General features: G+C 45.0%; 1 protein-coding gene across 1 annotated transcript in view; it reads right to left on the bottom strand.

Annotated features, from left to right (window-relative positions):
* PI4KA (phosphatidylinositol 4-kinase alpha) overlaps positions 1-15762 on the bottom strand; it is a 109045-nt gene that overhangs the window by 29187 nt on the left and 64096 nt on the right. The window contains exons 20-29 of the mRNA XM_016120120.2: positions 11869-11977; positions 11380-11516; positions 11055-11188; positions 8332-8414; positions 4828-4898; positions 4623-4747; positions 3919-4000; positions 3581-3664; positions 2303-2392; positions 93-212 (exon numbers count right to left, since the gene is read on the bottom strand). Of these exons, the coding sequence (XP_015975606.2) occupies positions 93-212; positions 2303-2392; positions 3581-3664; positions 3919-4000; positions 4623-4747; positions 4828-4898; positions 8332-8414; positions 11055-11188; positions 11380-11516; positions 11869-11977 (1035 nt within the window). The remainder of the gene's footprint in view (positions 1-92; positions 213-2302; positions 2393-3580; positions 3665-3918; positions 4001-4622; positions 4748-4827; positions 4899-8331; positions 8415-11054; positions 11189-11379; positions 11517-11868; positions 11978-15762) is intronic.

Genomic DNA, 15762 nt, shown 5'->3' with positions numbered 1-15762 from the left:
GTACCCAGGTGGCTTTCGTGAAGTTACACATCAGCTTCGGCCTTTCCCCACCCCACGGGCTCCCATGGTTGAAGGCACTCATGCGTACGTACCCCGAGGGTCGTGTTTTGCTTATTGTAGCCAGCGAAGTGAAGGATGCTCTCGGTGGCCATGGCCAGCCCTGTGTGCTGAGACAGTCCTGACACCCAGTTCTGATGTTTGTTCAGATATTCCTGAAACAGAGAAAAATGTCACTTTACTTTAAAAATAACATTCCATATGCGAAGTATGAGGTAGCAAGCAAACACTGGTTCTAGTGCTGAGTCCTCCCCCTTCCGGCAACTGCGGGACCGTCGGTGAGAGCCCCTCTCTGACTGGCTGCTGCTCCCATGTGAACAAGGATGAAGCTGGTCCCCAGAGCAGCTGGCACACAGTAAATGTGGGAGGACTGCTGATTTCTTAGCACATCGTTGGGAGCATCTGCTATTTGCCAGTGCTGGGGAGACAGCTGCAGAGCTCCGCTTCTAGGGGCGGTGTGTCACACAGCAGGAAGGCAGAGCAAGTGCCTAAGTCCGCCTGGCCAACTGGTGGATTGAGGTGCAGGGGCAGAAGCACACCTGACAGAGCCTGGAGGTGTGAGGGGGACCTCTTACTCTGGGGCCCCTCAGGGGTCAGCACTGCAGAAATACAAGGAGAAAGACAGCAGGGGGTAAGTTTAAGCCAGAGACAGAGTAGATCTAAAAGGCCCTGTGTGCCAGGTGAAAGAGTTTAGGGAGAACCATGTAACTCCCCTTAAGAAAATGCACATGAGCACTGACACACAAAAGCTCACTAATGGTTTTAGAGGATTCCCCAGAAACCCAACCACGGACCACATGGTGATGAAGAATGGCTAACGAGCATATGTAGCAGGGAGGTACTGAGCAGATTTGCTACTGAAACTGAGCCAGTGTGGAGGGCGGCGTGGAAGCTGGTTCTGGGCTAGCTGAGGCTGTAGGCAGGAAGCCCCGGGCAGTGAGAGCTGAATGGCAGTTGGGGTGAGGGTGTAGACAGACTGGATGTGCAGGGAGAAGGGATACAGAGGGCCTCGGGCGACACCAAGGGGTGAAAGTATCAAGAATATTTCAAGCCTTTTCATTTTCCGCTTCCTTCTAGGCCAGGCCTGAGGAAATAAACAGCTCTCTATTGACCTCATTTTTATCCACCAGTTCCTTTTAGGAATAAAATGGGTCTTCTCCTCTTTAGACTGAAGCTTTAGCAGGTAAGGCCTCTTCCCACTATGTTAACCAAAAGACATCAGACATTTCCCAAATATGAAGTTTGAGAAACTACTACAGTCTATAGAATACTAGCATATATACTAGAGAGCTACAAAGTCAAGTTTTAGGTATGGCTTGGTCACAAGGCCCAGCTTTGTCCAGTTTAGCTGGTAGACCTATTTAATGCAGGGCTCCATTTTTTTCATTCCCCTAACGTCTCCCATCCTCACTACTCCAACACTTTTGTAGAAGGAGAAACTTTACAGTGACTTCAGGCACAATCCATGGATTCTTGCAAAATGCATTTCCAAACAGCCTCCAAGGCTCTTGGAGCCAGCTGCTCTACCTGTCCTGGATTCCACACCCAGAAACACTTCAGAACTAGCTTTATCTTGACAAGTGTTGCTGATGCCGATTTCACAAGCACCTCTCAACACACCTGCTCTTTGTTAAGCCAGATTTCTTCTAGTGGCATTTTTCTTATCTTTGATCCCTTTTAGGGAGACTCTCTCCTCTCACATATTGAGGCATTTTTGCTCCAGCTCTGCTCGAGCATTCTTCAGAATAATGGTTCCCCTTGTAGGGATTCTCATTTACGAACCAGTGCTTCCGAAAGGACTCACGTGCAGCTACAAGTGCAGCCTAGATGGCGCTCTAACACACGAGTCCCAGCTCCGCCACTGCAGTCCCTGTACTGTCCTCTTAGAGCTACTGCAACGGCTGCTGCTGACCCGCCAGACCTCCCAGCCCACCGTGCTGCCCCTGCCCATCCTGCAAGCAGCCCCAGGTCCTGCCAAGGACCCAACGCCTGTTCCCCTGGGGCTACCTGCGCATGGATCCCACCACACCTTTTCTCCTCACCCCAACCAGCACACTCACCAACCTCCTATCCCACAAAGTGCTAATGCAGATCAGTTTCTGATGCTTCTGTTATTCCCAGGCACTAGACTAATGTTTTTGGTCTGTTTATTCACTAGTGCTGTTTGTATTGAATTTGTGTAAAGCTCTTTGGGTGGTTTGAAAAAGCTTATCAAGATTGCTTTTTGATGATTTCAAGGAAGTACCTGTAAGTGGGACTTGGTGACTGTAGGTGCCCACTTCATCGCCTCCTGTAGGATCATTCCACAACGTGCAGCAAAGTCCTTTACGATGCTCTGGAAGAGGGTATGATCAAGCTAAGGTCAGTCTATTTGGGGTGTCAGAGGACGGCCACCAACATACTGTGGATAGTTACATTATTGCCTAATTGTGTCCACCCAAATCCATGTGTTGAAGCTCTAAAGGCTCAGCACTGTGGAATGTAACTGTATTTGGAGATGGGGGGCTTTAAAGAGGTGATTAAGTTAAAATGGGGTCAGTGTGGTGGACCCTAATCCAAGAAGACTGGTGTCCTTATAAGAAGTGCAGATCTGGACGTGGTCATGTACAGAGGGGTGCCCATGTGAGGACACATGGAAAAGGTAGCCATTTGCAAGCCAAGGAAAGATGTTTCAGAAGAAACTACTGTTGCCAATGCCTTGATCTAGTTTCTAAAATTTGTGAAAATACATTTCTGGTGTTTAAGCCACCCAGCCAGTAGTACTTTGTTATGGCAGCACTAGCAAACTCATACAGGGACTATGTTCTAAAGCCAAGGCTACTGGGTATAGGGAGCACACATACATCTCGGTCTGTAATTCTTGCATGAGGCTGTGTGACAAAGCCCGCACTCACAGAGCAACACACAGCCACATATGTCCTGAGTCAGTGCACTGACAGGGAAGGAAGGCCCAGGAAGGTAAAAGCTATCACAGGGGCCTCATCACTGCATGGGGAACTCCCTGTTGGCAACCGGTTTGGGGGGACGCCGAGGTTTGGACGTGACCAGCCTAAGGCTGGGGGAGCTCCAGTCTCAGCTGGGCTTCAAGCTGCCACAATGAGGGCTCTGAGTCAGACCTGGCATGACACACCCTCATCTGGAGCTTTTTACTTCGTCAGTTTCCCATAGCACAGCACAAAGTGGAATCACGTTACTCTACTCCCACAATAAAAAAAGGGAGCCAGCACATCTCAGAGCAATGACGCTCATCTCAAAGCCATGTTGCTCATGTAGCTTTGAGATGCTATAAACTGACAGGTAGCTAAAACCCCTTTGGCAGTTGAACCAAGAAAAGAAGTGAGAGTCAGCTCAGCTAAGTGCCTGAGTGAATTACCTGCTCAAATCACGTGATACCAGCAACTGTGGGACTCACACCTGAAACTGCTGGGGACTGAGTGACATAATGTGCAGAAAATGCCAGGCCTGACAGACACAGGAGATGGCAGTGAAATGACCCTTAATAAGGGGATCGCTCCAGGCCTACCTCTCGGGCTTCATACGTGTCGGGAACAGTGATCCGATAGGGCGCGTCAGGGATGTCGTAGTAAGGCTGGTCCTTGTGAATATCCTGAAAGTACAACAGGACTCCCTCTTTCAACAGCCTTCCCCAAGCTGCCCTGGCCCCTGCTGAGCTGAGCCTCCAGCCATGCTAAGGGGCAGAGTCCATGCCTCCCTCCCCACTACTTGTCCTGTTTGTGAGAGGCTTCCAACCTTGCTGCAGTTTACTGGGAAAGGCCAGGGTGGGATCTGGACTTCCCAGCTCCAATTTTGCCACATGTAGCATAAATTAGGCTCAGGTGCATGGTAGGCGGGGGCACTTACGGCACTCAGTGACAATGACAGAGTCTGGAGGATGTCCAGCATGGTCTTCAGCACTGTACCACTCCAGAGCAAGTGGGGAAACCTGCATGGAGAGGCATCTCTAAGGATCCAGAAGCCAAATCCCCAGGGAACCCGTGTTCCTTAAAGTGCTGCCTCAGGGGCTGGGAGTCCCACATCTTGCTGCCCAGTTCAGGGTCAGAGGAGGTCAAGAGACCTCCAAGGCAGGGCACCCAGTCAGAAACACTCCCCAGGCTCCTTCCTGCTAATCCTGCTCCTGAGGGCCAGACATAGGCCCAAGTAACCTGCTTCCAAGTGACTTGATCATCTTGGCTATGCACTGGCCAGGCCACACTCCCCATTTCCCCAAGTGATCTTCCTCGTTTGTGACCAGTGCTCCACAGTGTTCTCACACCATAGCACAAACAGAAAATGGCAGTATTTGCATGACACCCTGGGGTGAAGAAAAGCTACTCCTGAACTCGAGACCCAAGGGCTGAGGGGAGCATACTGAATGGCTGTGGCTTGTGACTCTGCAACGAACTCACTAACATTCTGTGGGAGGCTACATTGCCCTTTGAGAGTTTTAATTCTGTCTCCATTTTTTTCTGAACTGACAATGTGAGGAAGAGCCTTCCATGCATTCCAAAGCTAAAGTTTACATGTACAAATACACACACACAGCATTAGAAACAAAAAGAGCTTACTTATCCACCAGACCAGACAGGTACTTGTCCGCCACTCTCCGTATCCTCTTGTGAATATGGTTGAAGTTCACCAGGAGAAACTGTGCATGCCTCTCCAGCTCCTCCTCATTCTCCTTGGTCTTTGCCTGGAGAGTCAGAAGAGAAAGGTACAGCGGGTGCCCTCCATGTGCCCCTGGCATACACGCGTTGGCACTGACAGGCTTACTTTATCTGCCATCATGTTCAGGAAGGCGTCAAATACTTTGTCTGCGACAGCAATCACACACTGCATCATCCCTGAAACGAGGAGGGGTTCCAAAGGTCAGGAGCATCAACAGAAAAGGACAAACCCCAGCTACCTGCAAATATTTTGTTTGGACGATTTTAGACTTACCAAAAAGATGCAGAGAAAGCACAGAGTTCCCATATACCCTTCACCTAGTTTCCTCCGGTATTAACTTCACATTTGTCAAAACTAAGAACTGCACATTGATATAACGGTTTTTCTTAAATTTAAGCCTTTATTTGGCTTTGCCCCGCTTTCTCGGTGGTATCCCTTTTCTTTTCCAGGATCCAGTCCAGGGTGCTACGTGGCATTTACTCATCACGTCTCCTTGGTCTCCCTCAATCTGAGTGGATTCCTCAGTCTCTTCTTATCTTGCATGACCCTGACATTTCTGCAGAGCACAGGTATTCTGTAGGATGCCCCTCAAGTTAGGTTTGTGTGATGCTTGTTCATGATTAGACTAAGATTACATGACTTCAGGGAAAACAGCACAGAGGGGAAGTGCCCTTTTTGTCACATCATATCGGGGTGTGTGAAATCGGTCTCCCCTATTGCTGGTGGGTTTACCTTGATCACTTGCGTACAGCAGTGATGCCAGGTTTCCCACTGCCCAGTTACTATTTCTCCCTTCCCATACTCTACTCTGTAGAAGCAAATGAGTCACTGGGTCCGACTTGCATTTGGGGTGAGGAATTAAGTACCACCTCCCGGAGAGAACCTGTGGACTAAATTAAAACTACCACAGTAACTGAGAAATACTTTGGGGAAGATACTTTGAGGATACGTATATATCCCATTTCTCTTTAAAATTTCGCCTACCCAATCAGCACCCCTCGGTGAGTTCTGCCAACAGCAGTTACTGTGCTTCTTGTTGGAATTTGCTATTTTCCTCATTTTTTCTACTTTTAGTAACTGGAACTCTGTGAGGAAGGTCTCTTCTCTCGTTTTATTTATTCAATCATCTAATCAGTACAGACTCATGGATATTTATTTCATCTATTATTATAGTTGTTTATTTTGTTCAAATTGTTGCAGCTTTAGCCACTTGGAGCTCTCTCAGATCGGCTCCTGTATCCTTGTGATGTGCCTACATGCTTTTTCTTTTCTCCTGTCCCCTTTCCCCCAATCTTTTTTTTTTTTTTTTTACCATAACCTTATTTTCTGGCACTGCAAGGTACCCCACGTTCATCTTGTGTTTCCCTGCTCCAGCCTCTCTAAAATCAGTTATTTCTCTATGGAGCCCTGGTTCCCTTTTCCGAGAATGGTATTTAGAAATCAAGATCTGGGCACTAGGTGTGCTCATTGCTACGGGGGTACAAAGCAGATTTTTAAAAGCAACAGCACACTGTGAGAATTACTGCGAGAAAGAATGTATTAAAATTCCAACTCATCCTCCACTATGCTGTCCCGCTTATCCAGAGTCTTTAACAAGGATGGCTAAATGACACGGCTAAAAGGCCGGCAGGACACAGAGTAGGCCAGTGCTGCTGTACTTCTGCACCCAGGCCCAGCACAGAGCCTGAAACATAAAGAGGCATCTCCACTGTGTTTGTTATGATGATAAACAGGCCCCAACGGCTCTCAGAAATATGAAATATGATTAGTGTGACTTGGGCATATGCCCAAAGCTAAAGAGAGGCTGCCTTTTAAGAGGCTGGGTTTAGTGGGTGAAATCCTGTTTTAGAGGGCGTGTGTTTAGTGTAATAGTTTTTCATATAGCTCTACCCCTAGTGCCTCACTCCAATCTTTCTCCCCACTCCCAGCAGGGGGAGATGCCAGAACCCTCAAGCCATCTTCCTTTGTTGACCTCCTGGCTTCCAACTACAAAAATAAATTCATTCACCTAATTTTCTGACTGCTGAGCAGGCATGTGAAGTGCTCAGAAAAGGACATATTGGAAGCAGCATCTCAGAGTCCCTGAGGTGATTTTTTAAAAAAGATTTCTTCAAGCACTGACTTTTCAACACAAAGCAAACAACGGTACCAAAAGTATCTGGGATTAGTTCTCCAATGGCAAGAACAAGTTGATAGATTCCTCAGTATGCCAAGGGCTTCTGGCATGGAAAGGACTCCTCACTACTAACTGCATTTTACTAATACTAAATTTATGAATCTTAAGAAAGACCAATCAGCATTCCTTAAACTATTTACCCATACAGTTAGTCAATAAAAATTTGTGGATCTAGCTTACTAAATTCCCTCAATATATTTAAATGATTACAAAATTAATTAAATTCTTCTAAGTATTTAATTAAAACATAGGTCTAATATTTCAGAGTGTGTTAAATTTTAAACATCTTATAAATCAGCACACAGACCAAAACAATGATGCTAAAAGTTATCAGTGTTCTTATACTAAAATTGGTCAAATAGCATTTATATCATTCATTTAACTTATTTCTTTTGTTGCACTAATTATTTTTCTGTCTTCTTAGGAGTGTTGTCCTCTAAGTTGGAACTCTTTACACATGAAACCCTCTGTGTACTCAGGGTCTGAGAACATTTGCATCACTGAACTTTGTGAATCTTTGTGTTCCATATAGATTTTCGTATTCGAAACTTTCCCAGGAATGATGTAACCCTTAAATTAGATGTGGCCCGTAGGTCCTGACCTGCTGCCCTGACATTCTGGCCTGGCCTAATGGTGCAAATGGAAACATCTGTGGTCCTGAGTGGGGTCTTCTCATAATCAGCAGGATTACTGAGGCACCACTCAATGACAGATGGGGACTATGCCCACACCAAGCTCTCTATGGAGTTCTTGGTTAATGAAGAGTCTTTAATTAGCTACTTGGTAGGATGCCTCAGCTCATCACCTGCTAGGCACCCTGTCTACCTGGTCACTCTCTGAGATCAAGCGTGACCCTCTTCCATGGACTGTGTGGCTCTTTTCTGACTGTAAAAGAAATAACTACATGTCTCTACTTCATAAATACTTAATGGAAGACACATATTATATATACGTATCCTAGTATATCTGCCCTTCTTTTAAGCAAAACAAATGTATTCACATTCAAATTATGATACTTTGTCCCTGGGTGTCCCTTTAAATTGGTTCTTAGTTGTCTCAGCCTGGTCCAGGCATTAAAAGGTTATGAATGCTCCCTCACAAGAAGATGTTTCAGGTCCATCAATGACCATCTGAGGAGCCCAGGATCCTTTTAGCAGAGGAGAGAATTAGGGACCAAAATCTGGAGGCTGGAGTACACATGAGTACTGATGGTGGGCAAGGGTGACATTCTTGCTCTTGGACCCTTGACGGCAATGGCACAGCCAGAAAGATGTTATTTTTCTAAGGTTTTATGCTTTATACTGATCTTTCCCAACACACTATGCAGTTTCATTAAACTATTTTCTCCACAGAGACAGAAAATAGGGAGTAGTATTCCTTTTTATACTATCAAAGCTCAGTTCATCATGAGAGTACCACGATGATGAACTTACCGGACTTGTCTTTTTGAATGGCTTTGTCCTCAAAGTAGCAGAACATGACCTGGAAGCGGTCAGGATCTGTTGAGCGTAGAACCCTGGTAAGAAGAACAGCTTTGAGTACATTTTAAAAAATCCAGGCCCTCCTTATCACATTGAAGCTGTCCGGAAATAGTGTGGCTGTCAGAACAGATGCCCTATGCCAGTTAGAGTACCATAAACTGATGTGGACTTCCTGGAGGGTGATGTTTACCATCTAACATGACATCCCCACACTGTTCCACCCAGTACCTCATCACTTATGATATATCTTAAGGGTTATGTACACAAGGACTCTCCTAATAGCACCAGTTGAATATCCATTGATAAGACACTGGTCAGATAAACCAAAGTATGTCCATTCAATGGCAAATCATGCAACCACCAAAATGAGAGGTAGCTCCGTATGTGCTGCTACAGAAAAACATTCAAGACAAACTGTTAGGTAAAAAGAGCAAGGTACAGGAGAAACAGGTTTCCTAAAGGCCTCTCCATGTGCCTTGTGTACGTGTAGGATACATGTGCTTGAATAGGCACAGAAATTTTCTAGAAAGGAAACTAAGAGACTATCAACAGTGGGTATCTCTGGATTCAAGGCTAGGAAAGTGTGGTTTGTATTTTTCATCTTTAGCATCTTCTCTATTATCTTAATGCTTTTTTTATTTTATGCACCTTGAATATTTTGACTTTTAGGGTAAAAAAAATCTTTAACCTTGGGGAAAAAAAAGAAAGAAAAGGCAGGCATGTGCTTGAACCATGGCCTGTGGAGGGCTGTTCACGGTTTGTGGGGCTCCACAGGGACAGTGCAAGCAGGTTAGTTCCCCTCAGTGTGTCTGTGGGCTTCTGCATCCACCCTCTGAGAGTTAAGCTTCAGTGGGGCAGGCTCAGTCGGTGGCTCAGGCACAGGAGGTCTTGAGCGCTCATATGCACACATTTTTAATGTAATTTCTCATGTTTTCCACTTTAAAGTTCTCCCAATAACCAGTGGCTGGGAATCTAAGCCAGGTTCTTGAATAAAGGCACCAGAGTTGCTTCTTTGAGCTAACAAGACTGCTGTCGTGGACTGGCAGCTAGCCGGGGCAGGATCTGGACTTGTGGGAGCCACCGTGGGCCATCCCCTGAAAAGTCTTCCTCTGTGGGCCAAGTCAATAGCCTGTCTGAGAGCCTGAGATCACTACTCACATACGCACTTGTGGGGAAGCAGGAGACAACCCTTCCTGCAGGCACATGAGGCTGAGGAGGTTGCCTGGAGCCACACAAGGCAGGATTAAAACCAGGTTTTGGCTGTTTTGGTTTGACTTGTTTTGTTTTTCTTTGAAAATATATTATACACACACCCGCAAACACACACACATATACTAGAAGGAACTATATCAACACGTTATAAGAAATGGTGGTGGGATCAGTGATTTTTTCCCCTCTACTTATTTCCAAGATTTTGTGGAATGTTCTCATATAACTTTTATAACTGAAAAAAATTATAATGAAAAAAGAAAGTCAAAAAAACCCTCTTAGCTCTGTGGGACTCTGGGGGGAATGGGTCACTGGTTTTCAAATTCTGCTCTGTTTTGGAGTCCTTGGGCTATAAGAGGCAGGGAGAGGGGACTGAGCAGAGGGTGGGGGCTTACTCCCACCCCCAAACAGCCTGAATCTCTTTAACATGTTGAGTTTCCAAGTAAGATTTCTTTTACCAGAGGGTTTTGTGGCACCGATAAAGATTAAAAGAGTGGTGTTTTCCAAATATCACTCCTTTTAAAAATACTTTCTTTTTCAAAACATTCAAGAAAGACATTATTCTGTAACTAATTGCACCCATCCTGTGATGTAAACAAATAGTCTAAGTGTAATATAATCTTTTTTGTGTGTGTGACAGGGACACATCGTTTTGTAGTTTGTGTATCTGGCTGCAGCCCAGCATGCCTCAGGCCTTAGCCTGGTGGGTCTGTAGTGTCCACACTGGCAGCCACAGGCTCTGAGCATCCTGGCTGCTTCTTCCAGACTTTTAGGAGAGGCAGCATGGCACAGTGCTTAAAAGACTATTTGTGTTTCAATCTAAATCAGAGATTATCATCTTGGGCAACTTATTTAACTGCTCAGTCTCAGTTTCATCATCTGCAAAATGGGTTGAGTATCTACCAAATAGACTTGTTGGAGAGTGTGTCAATGTGTGTAACTTAGTGCAGAGGCTGGCCCGGCATAAGCGCTCAGTCCATATTAATACTGGTATTGTCATGATGACAATTACAGATCATAACTATTCTTCTGTTAGGTCTGCTGTGGTTACAGATGCATCCTGAGGGTCAGGCCACTTGTGGGATTGTTTTGGCCACTTCCTACTTCCTGTTTGTATTCCACTGTGGTCCTGGAAGCCAGTTCAATGAATGGAGTGTCTTAGAATATTCTCAGTGAGCGCTGGTTCCTAACAGGGCTGTCAACTCAGTCCACAGACTGAGTTTGAAACATCTATTGTGACTGCTGAGAAGCCTATTCCCGATGAGGGGAAGATGAGAACAGAGTTTAAGGTGTTAGCAGATATGATGTTAGGTGCTTAGGAAAGAGGAGCATATAAGAAAAGCAGAGGGTGCTTTTTGTTTGCTTTTAAGAAAGCTTGCACGTCTTAGAAGAAATTGAAAAGTCTCATGCATGAAAATGTAAATCAGCTCAAATGTGGATGTGTGGGGAGGTGAAAGCTTGTATACCTCATATATTCCAGCCGATAAACAGACAGGAGATAGGTGGACATGGCAAAGTCCAGCTTGTTGATGAGGGCAGACACTTCAGGGGCAGGGTCCAGCAGGTTGATGATGGTGCTACGGAGCTCGCTCAGTTCAGCCTAGAGGGAAATGAACACTCAGGGGCTCGCATGGGCACCTGAAGAGGGAGATGTCCCTCATCCAGGAGACACAGACCCCAGAGGCTAACACGTGTTAACAAGAACAATGAAAGGATCTGCTCTCATTGTTCGAGAGCTTAGCAAAACCCCTGCGCTACACCATTTGTCCTTGGAAGGATGAGAATCCTTACGGGGGTGACCGTGTCATTTTTCATGGCCGAGTTATACTGGAGGACGGACCGCAGCGGCTCTTTGCTGGGGAAGGTGAGCAGGGGGGACTTGGTGGCTATTTCACAGACCCCCTCATACCATTCTTCTGGCCAGAGTCCTGCAAGAGAGTGCACATGGGTCAGATGACCACCCTGGCCGGGAAGCACCGCAGTGGGGTTGATGTCAATTTCTAAAGTTGTGGGTCCTTTGTTTGAACCAATTGTCCCCAAAATGGGGTACAGAAATAAGTCTGTTTCGTAACTTGGGCAGGCTTTTTCCTAAGATATGTTGTATTCTCAGAACCCTAAACCACATCTGGGAAGTGTAACATTTGCAAATACTTACAGAAAGCAGGAGCTGCATTTGGACTAATTTCAAATGCATGCACATTCATAATTAGGTCAAGTCATACTTCACCTCAGTTTTTGCTCTGTACTCTGTCTTTTCTGGGAGAGTGGACATGCCCCTACCTGACCCCTCCTCGGCGAATCCCATCAGTACAGAATAGAGCCAGAAGTCCCGGAAGAGCTTTTGCAATCTCGGCTTAGCTTCCTTGATGGGTGGCAACCGTCGAGTCAGCTGATATGCCAAAGAGAGGGAGAAAAGGAAGTTATTCACACAACTCTAAAACCTACAGATGTGAAATTAACCACAGATTCATTCTCCAAGAACATTCTCTAGAAATCAAGCGGATTGAGTAAGAAAAGGCACACTGAGCAGTGACTGACACTTTTTGGTAACTTCCCCAGTAAATGTTCATTCATTTAGTGAATATTTATTGAGTAGCTAATGTGTACTAGGCACTGTACCCGGGACGTGAAAAGCCCTGTTTGTACATTCCGAGGCCTTTCTGCCTAGTTTGGAGGCAGGTAGAGTTCCCGGAGAAGGTGCTGCAGGTCTTGATGTTAGCATCAGAGTAAACCTTAATTAGCCTGGCCGAGAAGAGAGAGCAGCCTGTCCAGTATTGGGCACAAAGCCCGGGGCCTGCGGTGGGCATGCAGTGCTTAGGGGACGGCAACAATGAACTGAGGCTGGGATGCAGGTGACAGGTGACTGGAGAGACTGAGATCATGAGAAATCTTGTGGGTCAAGAGGTGGCTTACAAATGTTTCTTAGGAGCCCAATGTTTCAAACAGCAATCTTGAGAAGAATCCCAGTATGTACAACTGGTACAGGCAGAGCTGCTCAGGTGTCTGCGTGTGGGGCTGAAGGCCCTGCCCCCATGCTCCAGATGGTGTCCCACCCCGTGGGATGCAGGGAGTGGCTCCTCAGGTATGTCAAATGGCTAAATTTGTGCATAACACCTGCTGGGTGAGATGACTCTCACAGAACCTCCAGCAGGCGCTGAGCCCCCGACAGGTGCTGAGCCCCCATACAGTGATAATCAATCCACAGTTAGGGGAGACCCTGCAATCCTAGTACTTATGAGTGAAAATGAGGGCCAGGCTCTGGGCCAGGGACACAGAGATGTGACAAATGATGATCCCAGCGCTGGGGGGAAGGGGCAGGCATAGTGCAAGGCACCTTCACACCTGGCTAGAACTATAGGTACACTTCCTGGAAAGCAATCTGGTAATATGCATCAAAATTCTAAATATCTCCAACATTTTACCTAAAACCCCGTCTCTAAGATTTAATATGTGGAGATCAACGTTAACTAGCTTTATTGTGGTGATTACTTCATAATATATACAAATATTGAATCAAGTTATACACCTGAAACCAATATGTCAATTGTATTTTAATTAAAAAAATCAGTTTTAGGCACAAAAATGTAACATTTATTATATTTGCAAAATAAACAGAAAAACACTAAATGTCTAGCTGAAAAAGCATTTAAATAAGTTACAGTATATTAAAAATTATATTTTCTAAGAATATTTGATGACAAGTAGAACTCACAATATTTCAAATGAAAAAATATAAAATATATAAATAATATGATATAGAGTTAAAATATATTTATATAAACATATACATACTGAAAAAGAAAGGGAAAAGCCCAGCTGCATATTAATGATTACTTCTGGTGGCTGGGTTGGCAGGAGTTTCTGTGTTCTGCCTTAAAATCATCTATACTTTTTAGAGTTTTTGCCACAAATTTTTTCCAGGAAGACACAGGAGCTGGCTCAGGGCTTGGCAACATGTTGTGTGAGAGAAGCAGCAGCTTTGCTCCGAAAGCCGCCAGGATGCTGTGTCCTTGGGGAGTCAGTCGAGACCTGGGAGTATAGGGTGGACTCTTTTAAAAGGTGCCGAGAAGGTGGAGGACCACTGGGGAGGCAGCAGTGAATGGAAGCATCTCAGGGCAGGAAGCCCAGAGCTGCACCAAACACTGCCACAAAAACAGTTAATGTGGGGTTTTTAACTTGCCAATGGGCAAGAATAGTGGGTATAAGAATAAGAGGCTGTGGGACTGTCTTTGAGGTGACCAGTCTGCCTAGAAAAATGTCTCGAGTGATGGTAGAGGCATGACAGTTCCAAGACCTCAGCTTTGGCTCAGTTTTCAAGGTCTATGTGGCTAAACTAAGAGGTTCTGTTGTCTTATAAAGAGAACTTGGTCATGGAAAAAACCAGGCTTCCAGAATCCTTCACTCCCAATGGGGTCAGAGGCTCTAAGAGACCGGGAGGTCCAAAGTGGATTTGGCACAGACAAGGGAAAGTAACTCTCAAACACCCATCTTTGATTTGGGATCCTATTCCTCACCCAGCGAACTTCCTGGTTCCTTCCTAAGGACTTGGGCTTGAGAGTGCCACGTGGGTTCTCCCTGCGCTGACAACTTCTGGTCCATGGACCATCATGCCAGCTGAGACGGCTCTGGTCCCCAGGGAAGGAAGACTACAGTGGAATCAGAAAAGGCCCCAGAAGTGCTCTGTGCTCTGAAGCATTCCAAGTTAAACACATAACAGCCACAGCTGGTTAGGACCCTGCACAGGGACACTGCCCTATGCTTTAGGAGAGACAAAAAGGAACTGGGAGGTTCTAGAGAAGGATAGAAGATGATGAAAGGGTCCTGTCTGGCCCCCAAGACAGGAAAGGCAAAGGCTAGAGAAAAGGGTTACAAGATAATCAACCTGCTCTCTCCTAAAAAGATTAAAGTCAAGAAAAAAGACAAATAGATAAAGGAGTCTAAAGAGACATAACAACCAAATGCAATGCATAAACTGACTGGATCTTGGATTTTTAAAAAAGCTATCAAAGAAGTCATGGAGGAATGTGACTTGGCCTGGCCATGAGAGAAGGACTGTGATTTTCTCACGTATAATAGTGCCACGGAACAGGGCAGAGAAACAGAGGCTCTAGGGCTGAAGTGTTGCAATGTCCTCTGCAACTCACCTCGGGTATCTGAGGAAATATCCTCACATACACATGGCACTGAGCCAGATACAGCAAAACAGCAATTTATCTAGTGGCTGGCATATGGATGTCCATTATTCAATTCTTCTAACTGTTCTGTATATTTTTAAATTTCATAATAAGACATTGGAAAACACATCTATGAGGCAAGCCTTGGAACTGGAAAGAAAACAGTGGAGTATGTATGACAGAAGGTACTGTTTTACAGTTGGGGGCCCAAACCACACACCTTTAATGGGAAAACTCTCTCTAATGGGGGACAGATCCAAACTGTCAAAAGTGTCACTAAGGATTGAAATCCAGTTTTTTTCAACAGTGAGTTACATGATCAGAAATCTAGACATGCAGGAACATTATTGGCTGCTGGTTTAAAAATAACAAAAGTAATAAGTACTCATAGAAAAGAAATTCAAACAAAGAAGTATATAGAGTAAAACAATGAAAGCTTTCCACTTGCCTCCCACTTCCAACGTTGAAAGTTGGCTGTATCTCCTTCTAGATCTTTTCTGTGAATAATCTACATTCCATGAAAGTGATAAGAACTAATGTTTACTGAGTATTTACTGTGTTCCATGTGCTTTCCACACATTTTCTCATTTAATTTTCAAAACAACCTCATGTAGTACTTGTAACTATTGCCCTCGTTATATTAATTTTAAAAAATAAAATTATTGGGGTAAGATTGATTACTAACATTATATAAATTTCAGGTGTACAACTTAAGTCTGGTCTCCTTCCATTATCATGTATTTGATCCCCTTTGTCCTCTTTGTCCTCCTCCCACCTCCTTCCCTTCTGGTAACTACCATTCTATTTTATCTATGAATTCATTTTTTGTTTTTGTTTTTTAATTTGTTCGTTTGCTTTTTGTTTTATATCCCACGAGAGTGAAATCATGCATTTCCTGTCCTTTTCTATCCGACTTATTTCACTTAGCATAATACTCTCAAGATCCATCCATGTTGAAAAAAACAGTACGGAGTTTCCTCAAAAAATTAACAGAGTTACC

This window comes from Rousettus aegyptiacus, unplaced genomic scaffold, assembly GCF_014176215.1.
Source record: "Rousettus aegyptiacus isolate mRouAeg1 unplaced genomic scaffold, mRouAeg1.p scaffold_m13_p_5, whole genome shotgun sequence".
Classification (NCBI taxonomy): domain Eukaryota; kingdom Metazoa; phylum Chordata; class Mammalia; order Chiroptera; family Pteropodidae; genus Rousettus; species Rousettus aegyptiacus.
This window is presented reverse-complemented; position numbering and strand designations above follow the sequence as displayed.